This window comes from Danio rerio, chromosome 12 (assembly GCF_052040795.2).
Source record: "Danio rerio strain M-AB ecotype USA chromosome 12, GRCz13ab, whole genome shotgun sequence".
NCBI classification, from domain to species: domain Eukaryota; kingdom Metazoa; phylum Chordata; class Actinopteri; order Cypriniformes; family Danionidae; genus Danio; species Danio rerio.
The window spans coordinates 18,946,527-18,966,484 of NC_141032.1; the positions used below are offsets into that span (position 1 = coordinate 18,946,527).

Here is a 19,958-nt window from a genome sequence, read left to right on the forward strand (position 1 = left end):
TTAAAATTTTAGTTTTTCTCTTACCATGCATAAACGTTTCTTTCTCAAAACCACAAACACATACTGGTAATTCTTTAACTACAGGCACTTTCATGTCCTATGATTATACATCCAAAAATAAATAATTTTGTTAAAATTCCTCTTTCTTTGTCAAACTAACAATAAAACCTTAAAAAAAACCCACTAGCTTTCTATAATATATATATATATATATATATATATATATATATATATATATATATATATATATATATATATATATATATAAAATTCAACCTCCTTTTGGTGTCCAAATCACTGTTTTCGCCTTGTTGCACAACCAGAGTTTTAAACTTCAATAATGAAAATAACATTTAAAAATATTATTTATCTGGTAACTATTAATGTATCCTAATTAAGCAGTAGTAAAATAAGTTAAGTATTTTATAGTTAATAATATGAGACTATTACCAATATAATTTTTTATACAAAGTATAGCTGCCGCACAGTATCATTGTCGATTCCAGCATAACACTGAAATTTTTACTTTGAAAGGTTTGTGTGAAAGATTGTTTAGGTGGTTTCTATGAAAATGAATAGTGACATCTGAGTACATGTTCAAGATTTTCATTTCCAAACATGCTTTACCATCAAAGGTGTTTTTTAAAAACCAAACAAAATTAAGGTAAATAAGAGTGTTTTGTATACATGAAATGCTAGTATCAAATCAAAGCTAATCAGTAAAACTATCTTTCATTTTTTCAACAGGAGTAACTTTGGATGCAAGAGTAAGCTGTCTGAAAAGGTTGTCCATGTGCTAACCCTGATTGTATCCAAAAGAAAAAACATAAAACCACAGTTGCCCAACTCACTGCAGAATTAAATGTGCAGCTCAACTCCAAATACATGGCCGACTGCTATAGCCAAACCTTTGCCAATGCCAAACGCCTGTTTCAATGGTGCAGCAGCCAAAACTTGGGCTGTGCACAATGTGAAACATGTATTATTCTCTAATGAGTCCATCTGGGGGAATAAACTCCAGCAGCATAACGTGGTGACACAAACACTATTCTATGAAAAGAATGGCTCAAAATCTCGCTGGCCACTGTATCTGTCATTTCCTAGTTAAACTGATGGTATATTGCTGATGGTATATTACTCATTCATTCATTCATTTTCTTTTCGGCTTAGTCCCTTTATTCATGAGGATTCACCACAGCAGAATAAACCACCAATTTATCCAGCATATGTCTTACACAGTGGACACACTTCGGACTGCAACCCATACACTCTCATTCACACACATACACTATGGGAAATTTATCTTACCCAAATCACCTTTACTGCATGTGTTTGGACTGTGGGGGAAACCGGAGCACCTGGAGGAAACCCACACCAACACGGGGAGAATATGCAAACTTCCTACAAAAACGGCAACTGACCCAGCCCAGGCTCGAACTAGCGACCTTCTTGCTGTCAGGCGACAGCGCTATCCACTGTGTCACCACCACGCTGCCCCACTAATGAATTATTGTGCTCTATAACCAGGCCTTTCAGTTTCATTGTCCAGCCCCTGTAGATGTGTAATACTTTTTATTTTAAAACTAAGTCATATAAAAGTTGAATAATAATCGTTTTTTCACAGTATACACTGTTACTTTTCTAATTCTTTAAACCAAATTAATATAAAATGACAGGTGTACAATTCAGCATTTTTAAATAAAAGCTGTATATTGAGATGTGGTGGAAATGACATTTGTTCATTTCACGGTGGAAACAATGTTGATTATTAACACTTTCTCTTCTTATCTACATTTGTCCTCTTGCAGATCTTAAAACTCAAATTGTTTAAACTTATGAGGCTATGTTACATTACTCTTGAACAAGTTCTTTTTACTCAACTTCACAAGACTAAAAGTGCCTGTAGTTAAAGAATTGCCCATACATACATCCTGCTTAGGTATTATTGTAGCCCAGCTTGTGCTGTTTACAGTGTTTTAACACTTTGGACATTAATATGTTTTAAGATACTGAAAACAACATAAATGTCTGTGTATTTCAAAATATCTCCAGGGCCCAAAAACACTCTTAGACCCCTGGGGGTTAATGACTCTTGGTTTGTTTTGTGCTTGAGCACATGGCTTTGTCTTTGTTTGCGTTAGCCATGTGCTATTCTTATCCTGCCTCATTGTGTCTAGCTATCACACCCTCTTGTTTAGATTGTCGAAAGCCAGCCACACTACACTTTTCGCCCCATAGACTTCCATTCATACACATGCAAGTGCAGCAGACCGGAAGCGCAAGCTCGTACGACAAGTTTTACAGTTCCCTGCATTGCAAAGGTCAAGCTTGGTGAACTCTGGCCTGTATGCCATCACGTGATTATATTAGACCAATCAAATATCAAAACATGACTTTTGTGGACAGAAATTTTGAAATATGGGGTAATCGCTTAATTTTTTAAATGTCTATTCATATTGTTTAATTACACCCCTTTTCATAGCACAGTACGACAGAATTTTGCAAGCACAAACTCTATAGTGACCATGGTTTTATACATGGTTTTTTGACTGTTTACTGGACACCTGTCCCTTGTTTGCTAACTTCTAATCTTGGTTGGTTTGTTTTGGATGTTAATGTCTCCTTGTTAGTGTTTGCTGAATTTAGTCTAGTAGCTGTCTTTACCTTAGTTTTGTGTTTGTACCTATTTCTTTTATTGAGATTTTGCACTGAATTATACATAAACATGTGGAGATTGTCTAAATTTATCTATATTTTCACCAACCACAATCTTTCTACCTAAGATGTGCAACGTAGTCCGTGACTTTCTGTTCGAGTATGCCTGATGTTGATTTGAGATTGTATAAGCAGAGAAGCCTACGATCTCTGTATGAGTCTTGATGCTGGCTTCTAATGATAAAACTGCAAACTATTTTCTGCAGGAAATGTTTTAAATAACTGTATCTAACTCCTGGTCTTTTTCCATCTCTACAGGTATATGGGAACTGGTAATCATCATAGCAGGGCAGGCCCTTGTCAGGATCATCAGTGTTGATGCACCCAGCTCTGCAAGTTCATCCACTCCTCCAGAGGAAACTGTACCTGGAGAATGGAAGCTTTCAGCGGTGCTTCAGACTGAGCTGAGCCCAATTCATTTAGCTGTTGTCTGGTTTATATTCATAATGTGCCTAATAATTGTACTTTCGTAATTTTTCATTACTAAATGAAGCATTGCAATATTTACAAACCAGTTATTTAAGCATAGTTAGTGTTTTTTTTAATAATTCAGGATGAGATATTAAATGTTTTTTAAACTATTCAAATTAACATTTATAATTCTATGATTCAGGCATATACTACTAATTAATTTGTTTGTTAATAAATGCTTTAAAAACTCAACTTCATCTAGTTTTGTGACCTAATCTAAAGTGAGGACTATTTATGCTTTATAATGAATTCACTAGATGCTAATGCTTAATAAATGATTCATAGTGCGTAAAGGGTTACAGATTTCCCTTTATCGCATCATCAACAGGCGCTACGCCATAATCTTGTTCCTACAAGAGCAAACACTTAATTGGTTAACGTGGCATGAATGTCTGCTAAAGTTCAGATTTTCCATCTTGAGTGATTCGTGCAACATGCTCATTAGCGGCGCTTTGCGCAAATTTGGTCATTCTCACCACCTCATTCACACGAAGACCAAATATACTTAGAGACATTTTTGTAGAAGGTGATGCAAAAACTGATGCAAAAACTATTTTTGGAAGCTGTTTGACAAACATGTGTGTTGGTAAAGTGTTTCCACAATTATATTGGAGTGATATTAATGCGTATAAACAAGACAAGATTTGAGAAGAAACCAGAATTGAAAGATCTGTTCAAACTCTCTGTGATCCAACTGCACTTCAAGAAGCTGTAAGTGATACACTGCATTTTCATAGTATATTAAACTTCATGATTCATGACTGCTGTAATCACCACAGCTGCAGTGTGCACAACTATAAATGAGGGGATCATTGAAATATGAATCTTAATTGCTGAAAAATTACAAAAACATGCTGATAAAAAGTTAAAAGAATTTTTTTTTTTAAATCGTTACGATTAAACTTCTTTAATAAAATGCCAAGACATGCTCAAGGTCGTAATTTAACAGTTTTATTGTGGATCAAAAAAGTCTGGAAAAAACACGAGATACAACGCATTACAATTCTCACAACTTCAAAACTACAGTTGTTACATTTCACTGAATAGTATTTCTGTAAAACATGTAGAGGTTTAAGTTTTATGGAATGATTCAGTTCCAAATCTTGATGAAAAATGAAATGGAACTGTAATATGAAGGGGACGCTGACAAAGGAGTGCAGATCCAAATGCAGGTTTATTACACATGGCAATGAGATGGTCAGTCAAGCAACATTCAACACAGGGGCAAACAGATGTATGCAGGGAATCCAGAGTCATGGTCAAATAACAAATGGTAAATGGTCAGTCCCGGCAGCAAACAACGTAAACAATTACCAAATAGCAAGGCAAAAAAGAGAAACACGTCATAATGTTCACAGTAACCATATTACAAGACTTACAAGACTGCTCTCAAAGTCCATGTAATCAGTTCATAACGATCCTCCGACTGTGTGTGTGCGTGCGTGCATGCGTGCGTGCGTGTGTGTTTCGTACACTATTTTATAATAACAGGTGGACACATGAGATCTGCTTCACTCTGTCTTGTTTACTCAGGAACTGACGTCATGACCACTGTGTTACCACATTACAGATTTGAACAACATCATACATTCATACGTTCCGCTTCCAATGTATCATTTATGGTACACCTCCCCTTTTAAGTAGGAACCCTCTTCTAAAATTTACTTGTAAGAACAAACATTCCACTACAGGTGACATCATCTCTAAATATGAGCTTGAACTCAAGAGAACAACTTTCTTTTCTTTTTACTTTTTTTTCTTAAGAACATAACCTCTATTTTCTTTACAAGTTCAAATGCTCAGTTAAGTCGTGACACTCTGCCTGAACTTGTCACATAAGACTCACTGGACCTATCCTTGTCTTTTACAGGATGGATATAAGTTTCAGTGTTACCTGTGTCAAGGGTTGAGTCTCTGGGTTCAGTGAGTTCTTGATGTTGCATTGGGTGCATTGCCCGCACATGAGTGCGGTTTCTCCTCAGCAGTCCGTCATCAGTGTGTATGATGTAGGATCTTGGTGTTACCGCTGGACTCATGACTGTCCCTTGAGATTGTTCTCTTGGCAGCCACACACTTTGTCCAGGTTTCAGTATTGGCAAAGGACGTACTCGGTGGCGCATATCATACCAGCATCGCTGTTTGTCTTTTGCTCGCCTCTCACACTTCCTGAACCCCTTGATATTTGGCCATCGAGGTTTTAAAATCATTGGAAACTGTGGTAATGAAGTGCACAGTACTCTCCCCATGAGAAGTTGTGCTGGAGAGTAGCCATTCTCTAGAGGCGTAGCCTGATATGTCAGAAAAGCTTTTGCTTTCTTTCCTCCTTTTCATAGTCCTTTTACTGTTGCCACTGCACGCTCTGCTTCTCCGTTTGCTTTTGGGTATTTCGGGCTGCTAGTAATGTGTGCAAACCCATAGTCACTTGCAATATTCTTATAGAGTGCACAGCTATACTGTGGTCCATTGTCTGACATAAAAGTCTCTGGAATTCCATGGCGACTAAACACATCTTATAGTGCTGCAATTACAGTATCTGCTGTGGCTACATTGAGACATGCTACTTCAGTGTAGCATGATAAATAGTCCACAACCAGGAGATATGTAGTCTTTTCCCAGAAAAATAAGGCCCCGTTTACACTAATGCGTTTTTGTTTTAAAACGCATATGTTTTGCTACGGTTACGCCATCCGTCCACACTACGCCGGAGTTTTCGTGCGGCGAAAACTGAACGTTTCGAAAATGCTGGAGAGGCCGTTTTCATTCTGAAACGCTGCTGCTCCGTCTCAATGTGGATGGGGAAAAACAAAGACATCTGAAAACGGAGGCGGGGCTGCCAACATTCGCCTATCTGATTGGGGCTTTTCCTCAATATTAAGTAGCCTAACACACAGTTTAGTCTCGCATCCTCTCCATGTAAGTTCAGACTTGGCAAGTTTGATATGGAAAACAGACCCTCGGGGACATGTCCGGTAAATCTTCAGTGGAAAGTGTACATTATAACCTTATTTACATCACCCTGGCTACGTTGTTTCACTTTCTCAACAATAAAATGAAAACATGATTTAAGGAACTGCCTATTTTCATTTTGATATTAACCACTAAACAGACAGCAGAAATGCTGAGGCGTCGTGCTGCATCTTCATTGTATGCATATTTTTAATAAAACAGAGCCTATATAACATCACTGCCTCCTTTCATTTTCATTGAAAATACGAAACGTATCCTCTGCTTTGCTGAATGTCAGTTTTACTAATCAATAATAGCCATTATGAAAGTATAATGCACAATAAGTTTATACATTATAGGTAATAAAGGCAGTCAATATACAGCATGTATGTGGTTCCATTAATTATTAACTTATCTTTGCGCTCAGCCAAAACACGTTACCTGTGAACAAGTAATCGATTCAAAAGTCCAAAGTCGGGGAATATGTCGTTTGATATAGACAACAAGATTAATTAAATATCACGTTTAGCAAATATAGTGAGATTGGACCCAGCGGGAGATGCTTGATGAGCAGTCCGACCAGCACAGCTTTCATCTGGGCAGAAATGCTGCAGCGCTTGCCCGAGAGTGTGTGTGTGTGTGGTCACGTGATGTGAGATTTCAGCGTTTTGGTGTGGACGGAGAGCAGTTTAGAAAAGTAAAACGCTGAGTAAAACGCAAGTGTGGACGCGGATCGTTTTCACTCTAAAACGCTGTTTTTAAACTAAAACGCACTAGTGTAAACGTGGCCTAAGTCTGTGCCCACTCGCTGCCAGGGTCTTTCAGGCACTGGGGTAGTCAGCAAGGGTTCTCTGTGTTCTGCTTTATTCTGTGTTATACATATAGTACAGTTCTCCACCAACTGACTAATGTGAACAGACAGTCCTGGCCACCAGACGACCTGATCAGCTCTGGCTGGGCATTTGACAATACCCTGGTTACCATCGTGTATGTTATGGAGGACCTCCTGCCTCATGCATTGAGGAATTACTATTCTTTGGCCCCTGAGGAGTAGCTCTCCAGCAACAGTAAGATTTTCTCTTTCAGGCCAGTATGGCCGCAACTCAGGTGGAAGATCATGTTTCATCAGCCACTCAGTCTCACAGTATTGGATGAGTTTTCCACAAATAGGATCAGCTTTCTGACTCTTGATTATAGTAGTCAACCGTGTCTCTGTAGCTGGGAGGGCCTGAATCACTGCATCCACAAACACCTTTACTTCCTCCTCTTCCTGTTTCTCCTCCTGCGTAAATGTATGTTTTACTGCGGCTCTTGATAAAGTGTAAGAAGTTATGAGCTGTTTACCCGGCACATGCACAATGTCAAATGTGACATTGTTCCCCCTTTCTGTCAGTCCAGTTGGCTTTTCTGTTTTGCTGCATCTCCAGGGCCATTGCCTCCAGTGTTGGGCCTTTTTCCTTATCTCCCTCTGTTCCCAGGCCGGACTTCTTCTAGTTTTTTCCAAACACCAGCTTCCTCTCTCTCACTCACTCCTCTGCATCCCCCACACGTCCGCTTCATTGAGCGCCCCCTGCTGGGTAATGTTGAGAAGACCGCTGAATTTCTTTTATAGTTTGTGACTTTATTCCGGCTGTTGTTTTGCTTTTTTTTTTTTTTTTCTGAGGATCACGAAAAGGATGCCCTCTGCTGGGAATATGTTGTGCCAGCGCTGTTTACAGTTGAAGACTGCCAAAAGACTTAATGTTCTGTTTTTTTCCCTCCTCCTGGCTGTATTTTGGTCTTCCTCCAGAAAATAACTTATTTTCGATCTAACTTATTTAGAATTTGAATCAGTTGTATCTCGCATGTTGTTTTTTCCAGACTTTTTTGATCCAAAATAAAACTGTAAAATTATGACCCTAAGCATGTCTTGGCATTTTATTAAAGGTGCTTAATCGTAATGATTTAGTCACTTTATTGATGATGTTTAATCTAGGAAAAGTCTGTAAAATAACAGTTTCTTTGTAAGACTCTAAGTGTGTAACTTTATTGAACATATTTTATCATAATTAAGGAAAAGTCTGTAAAATAACAGACTTTCTTTGTTAAACACTTATTGTGTAACTTTATTGAACAGATTTGATTATAATAATCTAGGAAAAGTCTGTGTGTTAGCAGTGTTTTTCTGTAAACATTTTAATGAAAATATCTGTAGAGTTATTTTTTGGGCTTTATTTCAACAAAGAAATTTTACCATAATTTTATAGGTTTTGTTTGGCAGCCGTAGCTGCCAGTCCTTTGACCTTTTTTTACGATTTTTATTCATTAATTTTTTACAGAGCAAGTAATTACAATTTATTACTTTAATTTTAAATATACTTAAAAAAAACAGGAAAAAACACTGTGTAAAAATGGCTGTAATTTGTCATTACTTATATAGTACATAAAATAAAAGTCAAGCTGTTAATTTACAGATATTATTTGTAATTTTTACGGACTTTTGTATAAATACTGCATAAATAATACTGTAATTTCCCAGTATTAAAAAAAAAACAAGAATGTCAGTAATTTGTCTTTAATGATAAAGTCCCTAAAATGAAAGTTAAACTGTTAATTCAGAGAGATTGTCATTTTACTACGTTTTGAATATAAATTGAAATAACAAAAATTTAATGTAAAATATTTAGAGATTTTCTGTAAAAATTATTATTATTATTATTATTTTTTACAGTGTAATGCATTATTAACATCCAAATTCATGTTTTGTAACATAAATGCACCATGAGATATCTATTACCAATGAAAAACTATATTTTCATTAACTAACAAGCAAATACTTACTGTTACCATTAGTGCATATCAAAACAATATTGTTGAATGCTGAGATTTGTACCTTTAATTAGTTTTTTTTTTTTTTTTTTTTTTTTGTGGTAATTTGATCCGGTTATACAGAATTTTTTTACATAATCAGAATAGCTTAGTCTTAATTTGCTCCATTAAATTGCTCACAGGTCTACTGCAAGGAAGACTTTAAGCATTTAATATTTATGGTTTTCCTACACGAAGTGCAAATAAACCATACAGACTTGAGATTGCCATCAAGAAAATTTTATGTTTATCAATTTGCAGGTGAAATAGATCCAGTACAGAATTCTCATTCCTGGATAAACAAGCATATATTAAATATTTTTTTTAGGAAAAATGGAATTTCCTAAAATACTACTATCATAGCCCTAACAGCAGAACAAATTGATAAAATTGAATAAATAACACATTAAAAAAAGAGAAACCATAACTGTGTCTTTTTCAGAATGCAGAGAAGGCTCCAGTGGCCTTACATTAGGGGATAGCTGGCCATTGTCGCAATGCCACAGTGATTGTTTTTGTCTTTTGCCATGTAGATGTAGCCTTTGTCACCCCATTTGTCAGACCAGCTAAAAAAAGATGAAAGAAATAAAATATGAAAACATGCAATCAAGCTAGTACACGCAAAACTAAAGATTGTTGGCATCATACCTGTTCTTCACAATCCAGTATCTATTCCCAGCAACATCAGCACCCTGATAACCATAGCCAACCACCAAGACTGCATGATCAAGTAGACTGGTACATGCTCTCTCATAATAGATGCCTAAAGATCAGAATATTACAAAGGAGTTAAGGCAGAGTAAGTTCAGTAATAAGTTTGTAATAATTTTGGATATATATTGAATTAAAACTAGAGTTGAGGGATATCAGACACCTACCAGACTGATAGAACTGTAGAGATTGATGTGATGCGTCAATAGCAACAGATACAGGACCCACAGCAGCAACAGCATTCATTAGGGCAAGCTCATTACCTTTGGGAATGTCCACGAATCCGGTGATTTTAGCGACATTAAAACGGGGGTCATAGCGGCATGGCAGATCATCCTGCAAGCACAAAGTTAAAATAAGAAAAACATGGTACATTGAAGTCTTAAAATACTTAATGACCTTCATTCAAAGAGATTAAAAAACTAAAATGACATTTTTCCACAATCTGCAAATACAGCAGTTTAATCCCATGCCTCAAAAGAAAATTTTTTCATTGCTCAGTCACAATATGATTCTTACCCTTGCAAGATAAGGGTATGACTGCTCAGAATCCAGCCCCTTGTTTTCTTTAACATACTGGAAGGCCTGGTCCATGAGGCCTCCATTACACCCTTGATTGCCATGTGGTCTGGAACAGTCCACCAAGTTTTGCTCACTCATAGAAATCAGCTTTCCAGTTTTACGGAAGAGCTGACCTTCCAATGCACCCGTTGAACTGAAAGACCAGCAAGATCCACATTGTTTCTAAAACCACAAAACAGAAGAGTCACCAAACAGTAAAGCTACAGATACACATACTGACATGTAATAGCCATTTATACATTAAACTGGGTTTACCAGATCAACTGTAAATAGATCAATTGTCATAGATGCAACTATAGGTCCTAATTTAGCATAAAACATTTGCAGTTTTCAGTTACTTTAAACTCACCTGGTCTTTGACAGGAGTAACATAGCCCCTCTGTCTCCAGTCAACCTGTTGTGGGGCTGCAAAAAATTTGGGTTCCATGAACAACGGGCCCTGTGACGTCCGGTTGGGGTCATGCTTATAACCATTCATTGCCTGTCTGAACTCCTCATTTGTCTAATAAAGAGATTGCAGTGAAAAAGTTAAGAAAACAACCTTACAAATAGTGCTTTAAAAAGGTATTAATAGCACCTCAAATTGAGAATTAAAGTAATTTTGCAGAAAATCCATTAAAACACACAGGGCTTAAATCTCTAATCTAGGATGTTGTTGACTGTAATTGAATCATTTAATAAACACAACAACATTCTGATCTGGTTTCACACTTATGAATCTTGCATTTTGATAGTTTTTTTTTTCTCTTTTTGACCATTTGGATTGTATAAAGCAGTGGTTCTCAAACTGTGGTACGTGTACCACTAGTGGTACGCAGGCTTCCTTCTAGTGGTACGCAGAGAAATGAAATGTGTCATGTACATGCTACACACATTTCAAAATTTATTAAAAATGATGTATATAATATGCCATAAATGACATATAGCCTATATTTCTGAGGTAATCTGCCACTTTTTTTTTAACTGTGCAGAGTTGTAGCTGCTTTACTGGGCCTACTACGCTACTGTATTTCAATACTGCTCTTTTTGGTGGTATTTGGAGAGACAATTCTTTTCTGAGGTGGTACTTGATGAAAAAAGTTCGAGAACCACTGGTATAAAGCAATATAGATAGAGAAATAAATGACTGTAATTGACTGTAATACTAAACTGCTCACCATGTCACCAAATTGATTCATTCCCATTTTAAAGGTGTGATTTCCTAAGGAATACTCAAAGTTGTGTTGCTCAATTTTTCTCAAGTTCTCCTCCCAAATCATTCTCCTCCCGACCTCTACGTCCTGGAGTAGAAAGTAGATACAGTATCAGCTATTGCAAAGCACCAGTTCAACATAAACACATGCACTGCATCATTCATTCATGTTAAGCTGATACATGGCTACAGACTACAGTCTTCCCACCTCATGATAGCTTTTTCCATGCTGGCTCTTCCAGGAGTTCCAGTGGTCATCTAACTGGATGTCTATAGATGGAGCAGCAAACACTGCACTTATGTACAGCGTGACGAGCAAAGCAAACATCATCCTGCCTGGAAGACTAACAGAAAAAAACAATAACAAAAAAAAAAAAAGTACTTAAAGCAATTTAAAGAAAATTTACAAACATTAACAAAACACTTTAAACAGGCAACAGCACAAGCAGTTCACTTTACTGTGAGTTGAGGTAAATGTCACATTAATATAATACAAGCAATGTCTCCTATGAAGGAAGGAAAAAAAAAAGAAAGATTTACACTTACCTTTCACAAGCAAACCTTACTGACTGTAATTGCTTACAATTGAGTGTGTTTTATAGCCTGTCCGAACATAGAGGCGGTCTCTCATTGGATGACGTTGATGATGAAACTAGTCAATTTACAGCCAATAAGGTGCAGCAAGAACTTCATCTTGTGATGTGATCCAGCATCACAAGTATTCATCAATGGACTATGGTTATTCTTTATATTATTAGTAGACTGTAACAATATTAAGGCATTTAGAAATGTTTTGTTATTTCCACAGTTTATAAAATCAACATTTTCAATACACTAGTGGAAAGATTACTAGAATATGCAACACTTGATTGGGGGATGTAGAGATTGTGTTAGGTTTGTTTTAATCATTGTTTGTGTTTGTCACATAAGGGTGTGTTTGACCAATCCCACATGCTTAGACAGAAAATAATCCAAGAGAAAACACAGAGTCCATTTAGAAAACTAAGCATTTTTAAATAGCATCAGGGGCTAATTACTTTCATTCTAATTACTAAATAATAATAATAATTAAGGCTGACTGAAATTAGCAGACACAATACTTCCAGTTTTACTGTATATATATATATATCATTGCATACGTCATTGCACACGTATATATCATTGCATACGTCATTAAGAATGTGTGTGTTTGCCCTACAGTGATAATTGTTTAATTACCTTTAAACATAAAGCAGTAAATGAATGAAAGTAGCAAGCTGGTTACTCACTCAATAAACATTTTAAAGCAAAACCAGACATTAACAAAAAACACAAAATAATTAGATGTTATCATTATACTTTCAGGCTAATAAAATGAGTGTTATAGGCCAGGTGATAGTTGCTGTTAAGTTGCAGAACTTTCCTAAGTGCACATAAAATTTATAAACACGAGTTTTAGATTATTTTCCCTAAACAGTTTAACATCCTCATGAACTTTTTTAGCATTGCATAATCTTTTCAGACATTAAAGTTTATTTTTAAATGTTATCATCATATCAAATAAAGAAAACAGCTCAGTTGCCTGTAAGCGTTTACTGCATATTTAAATGTGTTTTAAAACAAGTGTTTTCCCACCACTGTTAGAATGCATATGCATTTTTGTTGCAGTTTAAGAATGTTTAAATTAAGATATTTAAATTAAATTAGATGGTGCGTCAAATTAAAAGTTTTTTTTTTTCTGATATGCTAAACTATACTCTCATCACCTATTGATTCAGTACAGGACCACCGACACCCACATCTCGAAGGACACACAGTACACACACAGTGAATCCCAGGAGACTCATCACACCCTCCATCACTCAACACAAATGCTGTTCGAGAAATGCACAATTTTTCTTTAAATTTGGTTTGCAGTATCAAATTCCATTAAAACAACTGTTTCCCACCAGTCCTTACTTCACACTCATTCCTCAAAGTTTGTTGTGAGATAATTTAGGAAAAGTGGCTGAATGAAAGTGAAACTGCTGAACTGCAGTTGAAGTCTAAAACCTAAAAATGAAACCCCCAAAATTACATGAACATTACCCTCTTTGCCTAAAGATGCTCATACAGCTGTTTAAGGAAAGTCACTAAGCTTAACTGGTGTTAGACTTAAGATCTGATGCCTACCATAACTGTGTGTGAGATCGCTCTCTCTCTGACACACCACATACCTGCTCTGCATCTGCTGCATAGTTCTAATAAATACCCTTAAATATATAACCATGCTTGTCTTCCTTGTGTGACTGTGACAGGATTCCCGACTAAAGAAAAACGCTACCTTCCGCTCCCATGAGCGCCACTACCATTCCTGTGGTCATCACAAAAATGCTTGCCCCATGAGCTACTCAGGCGATCCGAGTACCTGCAATGTTTTTCTCCTACAATGCTTTCTATATTGAGGCTAATGCTCACCAGTTTCCATATGAGATTTTGAAAGTTGCTTTCATGCTTTTCTTTTATACCTCCAACATCCGGATCCTACGCTGCTCTTCACAGTGAAAGTTGATGCAGCTGATGCTGGAGTAGGCGCCGTACTCTCCCAGTGCTCTGGTAAACCCAGCGTCCTCCATCCGTGTGCATACTATTCACGGATATTAACACCAGGGGAACAGAATTATGGCATTGGCGACTGCAAACTACGGCCGATCAAACTTGCCCTTGAGGAGTGGCGGCACTGGCTTGAAAGAGCCCAATTTCCCTTCACGGTCATAATGGACCATAAGAACCTTCAATATCTTTCCAATGCCAAACACCTAAATGCTTGTCAAGCTCGCTGGTCCTTTTTCTTCGCCCTGTTTGACTTCAACATCACCTATCAGCCAGGTCACAAGAACATAAAAGCCAATGCCCTCTCCCGTATATATTCACCTGAACCCCCTATTGATACTGAAGCTGTATTACCACCTTCTGTCTTCCTGCCACCCATTTTGTGGCAACTGGATGAAAAAAATCTACGCCGCCACTGTGGAAAAACTAGCACCCCCTGAACTCCGCCAAGGCCTCATGTACTTGCCTACCAGGTACCGTCTCCAACTCTGGATAGTGCGCACAACTCTCTTGGCTCAGGACACCCTGGAGGCAGGCGAAACAAGCGAAAACTCAGAAGTGCCCACAGTGGATCACTGGTTCAGAGAGAGCGAGAGGGTATGGGACTCAGCACATGTCTATCTTCTGCAGGCAGTACGGAGGTACACTGACACCGCAAATCATCACCGCCTACCTAATACCACTTACCATCCTTGAGATAAGGTATGATTCTCCACTAGGAACATCCACCTCCGTCTGTGTTGCCGTAAGCTGAATTCCCGCTACATAGGATTGTTTACAGTGCACTCCCGAATAAACCGTCACTTATCGCCTCAACCTGCCTCCTTACTACAGTTTTGCACCTACCTTTCATGTGTCCTTACTTAAACCTTTCACTGATCCTGTTTTTCCTCCATCCACAAACCCGGAACCATAGGGTCTTTCTGGCCACTCAAAGCGCTTTACACATGGGGGGGATCTCCTCATCCACCAGTGTGCAGCATCCACCTGGATGACGCGAAGGCAGCCATATTGTGCCAGACTACACACCAGCTGATTGGTGGAGAGGAGAGTGATGAAGCCAATTATGATATGGGGATGGTTAGGAGGCCATGATGGACAGAGGCCTGTGGGAAAATTGGGCCTGGATGCCGGGGTTAAACGCCTACACTTTTTCGAAGGACATCCTGGGATTTTTAAAGACCACAGAGAGTCAGGACCTTGGCTTAACATCTTATCTGAAAAACAGCGCTCACTGAGCAGTATTGTGTCCCTGTCACTATACTGGGCCATTAGAACCCACACAGACTGCAGGTTGGGCACCCCCTGCTGGCCTCACTAACACCACTTCCGGCAGCAACCTAGCTTTCCCATGTGGTCTGCTTGGCGTCAGTGGGCGACCATGTGAGAGTTGCAGAGAGCTAGCTGCTTTAAAATCTGGTCTAGACCCAGCGGAGGATATAACTCCTATCGAGTAAGTCTTTTATTCTTACCTTCATGATTAATATGAAATATGTCTTTACAGGCTACATATATTTTCATTGCTGTACAAAGTGCATCCTATAACTGATATAGAGTATAATGATAAACATAAGCCTATATAATAAAATGTAATGTTTTATGAAATAAACAGAAATAACCTACAATAGACTATTTTGAGGGATGTAACCAAAAACAATGGTACCAATTTATTTTCTGTTGTACATTTTTAATTTCTAAAGCTTCCAAGAATCCAAAATGAAACTTTGAATTGAATTGCCTCATGATAGAGTTATAAAATAGTTTGATAACAAGCAGGAAATTTTCATGAGTCAAAGACATGACCACATTGATACACATTTTTTTTTTACACAGATGTGCCCTGATTATGTCTTCTGGACACTATGTTTTATGTGTAAATACAACTATAGTATATAACCTCTTCTGTGTCCCTCTTTCCTCAATCATGGACATTTTCTCAGCACTATGAGAGAGTACTTTATACACAGGGTGTAAGAGTGGGCTTTTACAAACTTACAGCCTTTATTATCTTACACTGTCCACTGTTTCCGTGAGCAGGTAAACAAGATGATTTCACATCTATTGAAGCAAAACACTAGGCTCAATGATCCAGTTCTCAAAAGTCTTGTGAACAAATGTTCTCTTTGTGTTTCACGGCCTGGTTTCAGTGACTTAAAAATTTTAGTTTTTCACTTACCATGCATAAACGTTTCTCAAAACCACAAACACATACTGGTAATTCTTTAACTACAGGCACTTTCATGTCCTATGATTATACATCCAAAAATAAATAATTTTGGTAAAATTCCTTTTTCTTTGTCAAACTAACAATAAAAGCTACTTTTTAAAAAATTCTCTAGCTTTCAATTATTATTTTTTTTTTTCATATTATCAACCTCATTTTGGTGTCAAAATCACTGTTTTCGCCTTGTTGCACAACCAGAGTTTTAAATTTCAATAATGAAAATAACATTTAAAAATATTATTTGTCTGGTTACTATTAATGTATTCTAATTAAGCAGTAGTGAAATAAGTTAAGTATTTTATAGTTAATAATATGAGACTATTATCAATATTATTTTTTATACAAAATATAGCTGCCGCACAGTATCATTGTTGATTCCAGCACAACACTGAAATTTCACTTTGAAAGGTTTGTGTGAAACATTGTTTAGGTGGTTTCTAAAAAAATGAATAGTGACATCTGAGCACATGTTCAATATGGAGAGAATTTTAAAAAATGATCAACAACACTTATTTATTCTACTTCATTTCCAAACATGCAGTACCTTCAAATGTGTTTTTAAAAATCAAACAAAATTAGGGTAAATAAGAGTGTTTTGTATACATGAAATGCTAGTATAAAATTAAAGCTAATCAGTGAAACTATCTTTCATTTTTTCCACAATAAACTATAGAAATAACATTTCCGCCACTGTCATTTCCACCACACTGCCCCCTGAGGTGGAAAAGACAGTATGTGGTGGTACGTTTATGGTTACAAAACACAATTGATATGAATTGCGGAGTTACAGGGTTTGGACAATGAAACTGAATCGGTGGCCAATTTAGTGTTGGAGGTTTCATGGATATATTTTAGCAACGTGTGGCCAGTCTTCATTCATCTTCATTTCACACTTAAGAGCAGAGTGTGAATGTTTAACTACCAGAGTAAGAGCACAGTTTTGCTTAAAATATTGCAATGCACACAACATTATGTCAAATGGTGACATGTCAGTTCAAAAGAGGATACATTGTTGGTGTGCGTCTCGCTAGCACATCTGTGACTAAGACAGCAAGGTATCGTAATGTTTTAAGAGCTATGGTATGCAGAGTAATGTCAGCACACCACCAAGAAGAAGAACCACATTCAACAGGAGTAACTTTGGATGCAAGAGTAAGCTGTCTGAAAAGATTGTCCATGTGCTAACCCTGATTGTATCCAAAAGTAAAAACATAAAACCACAGTTGCCCAACTCACTGCAGAATTAAATGTGCAGCTCAACTCCAAATACATGGCCGACTGCTATAGCCAAACCTTTGCCTATGCCAAACACCTGTTTCCATGGTGCAGCAGCCAAAATCTTGGGCTGTGGACAATGTGAAATGTATTATTCTCTGATGAGTCCATCTGGGGGAATGAACTCCAGCAGCATCACGTGGTGACACAAACACTATTCTATGAAAAGAATGACTCAAAATCTCACTGGACACTGTATCTGTATATTGCCCACAAAAGGAGGTCCGACACCATTCTAATGAATTATTCATTTATTCATTCATTCATTTTCTTTTCAGCTTAGTCCCTTTATTCATGAGGATTCACCACAGCAGAATAAACCGCCAACTTATCCAGCATATGTCTTACACAGTGGACACACTTCCGACTGCTGCCCATACACTCTCATTCACACACATACACTATGGGAAATTTATCTTACCCAAATCACCTATACTGCATGTGTTTGGACTGTGGGGGAAACCGGAGCACCCGGAGGAAACCCACGGCAACACTGGGAGAATATGCAAACTTCATACAGAAACGGCAACTGACCCAGCCCAGGCTCGAACTAGCGACCTTCTTGCTGTCAGGCAACAGCGCTATCCATTGTGTCACCACCACGCTGCCCCACTAATGAATTATTGTGCTTTATAACTAGGCCTTTCAGTTTCATTGTCCTGCCCCTGTAGATGTGTAATACTTTTTATTTTAAAATTAATTAATATAAAATTTAAATAATAATAGTTTTTTTCACAGTAAACACTGTTACTTTTCTAATAAGCTCTAAACCCAATTAATATAAAATTTTAGAGTGTGACAGGTGTACAATTCAGCATTTGGTCCGGGGCTAATTTATTTAATTGACAAATGTATAATTATTGTATTGATTGTGGAAAGATTGATTAAACTAGATACAAAAATGATCTTAGACAATGTTTGACCACTATAATTTATTTCATTTTGAAATAAAAGCTGTATATTGAGATGTGGTGAAAATGACTTTTGTTCATTTCACGGTGGAAACAATGTTGATTATTAACACTTTCTTATCTTATCTACGTTTGTCCTCTTGCAGATCTTAAAACTAGACAAATTGTTTAAACTTATGAGGCTATGTTACGTTATTTTTGAACAAGTTATTTTTAAAGTCTAAAAGTGCCTGTAGTTAAAGAATTGCCCATACATACATCCTGCTTAGGTATTATTGTAGCCCAGTTTGTGATGTTTACAGTGTTATCACACTTTAGACATTAATATGTTTTAAGATACTGAAAACAACATAAATGTCTGTGTATTTCAAAACTTTTCCAGGCCCCCAAAACACTCTTAGACCACAAAACACTTAGGTGGTTAATGACTCTTAATTTGTTTTGTGCTTGAGCACATGGCTTTAGGTGCGTTCGACTTCATGCAGTGCTGCGCAGATCGATCTAAATCTGTTTTAAAGCGGTAAATGCTGGTTAGAAATCTTGTCCGGATTGACTGTCACGTGACTGTCACATGTGGCATCAAAGTACCGCGACAGCGCTCCCAAATCAGATGGCATTCAAAAGTTTCAAAACAAACAATTCACTTTGTATACCCTCTCTATCTTGTACACATCTTGCTTATTAAAAAACATCAAATAATTTACTGCAGTAATCATATTTTGTTAAGTAATCTGGTTATAAAGGCTGGCTTGGTTGCATTGGTTATTTTCAACTTTTTTTGTACTGACTACTGCATCCAGCACCACGAACGATTTAAATGATATATTTTAGTGAGTAACTTAAATATGAATTCAAATAAGTCTTACAGACTTCAAATAAAATAATCATCATTATTGATACTGCCACACTAAAACTTTCTTAACAAATTAAGTTAAAGAACTATTTTATTAAATAATTATAAAATGATTTTATGATTATAATATAAATACATATTTTATTTCCTGTCTAGCCATTTATACCGTGTCTTTCTGGGAAACAGCTTAAAGTGTAGCTCACTTATTTTACCCTTTGTTCAATCTTTTTGGATTAAAGTGCTTTTTTGAAAATGCTTTCATTATCCAAAATAATCTTGTTTATTAAGACTTAATCAAAAAACCTTGTTGTGGGTTTTACATTGGAAAGTTTTATATCTATAAATGCACATAAATTTAAAACCCTTTTTAACATATTCAAACAAAAAGTATTAGCCTAAAGAGTTATGTTTAAACTCCTAGAATTTGTCCTTATTGCTTTGTATTTAATTGACCTGTCCATTTTTTAACCTCTCATTTCCCCTTATTTCTCTCATGCATTTGTTATATATTTTATTCATAATTCTCCCTTATTTTTTAAAACCGAACTATAGTTTGTAGAGACTGTATTGTTTTTTTTTTTTTTGTAAATGTTTTGTTGTTATAAATATAAATAATGAAATAATTATGATGATGCTATGTGATCGGTCATCATGACTGCA

General features: G+C 36.8%; 2 protein-coding genes across 2 annotated transcripts in view; both read right to left on the reverse strand.

Annotated features, from left to right (window-relative positions):
• LOC147841358 (uncharacterized) overlaps nt 1–19,958 on the reverse strand; it is a 206,412-nt gene that overhangs the window by 82,687 nt on the left and 103,767 nt on the right. The gene's annotated exons all lie outside the window — the stretch shown is intronic.
• Nucleotides 9,204–12,037, reverse strand: si:dkey-239j18.2. Its single transcript, NM_001287203.1, is given in 8 exon segments — nt 9,204–9,545; nt 9,628–9,742; nt 9,858–10,026; nt 10,210–10,434; nt 10,622–10,774; nt 11,430–11,552; nt 11,673–11,808; nt 12,011–12,037. Coding segments are annotated over 7 exon segments (1,008 nt in total). The 5' UTR covers nt 11,796–11,808; nt 12,011–12,037; the 3' UTR covers nt 9,204–9,445.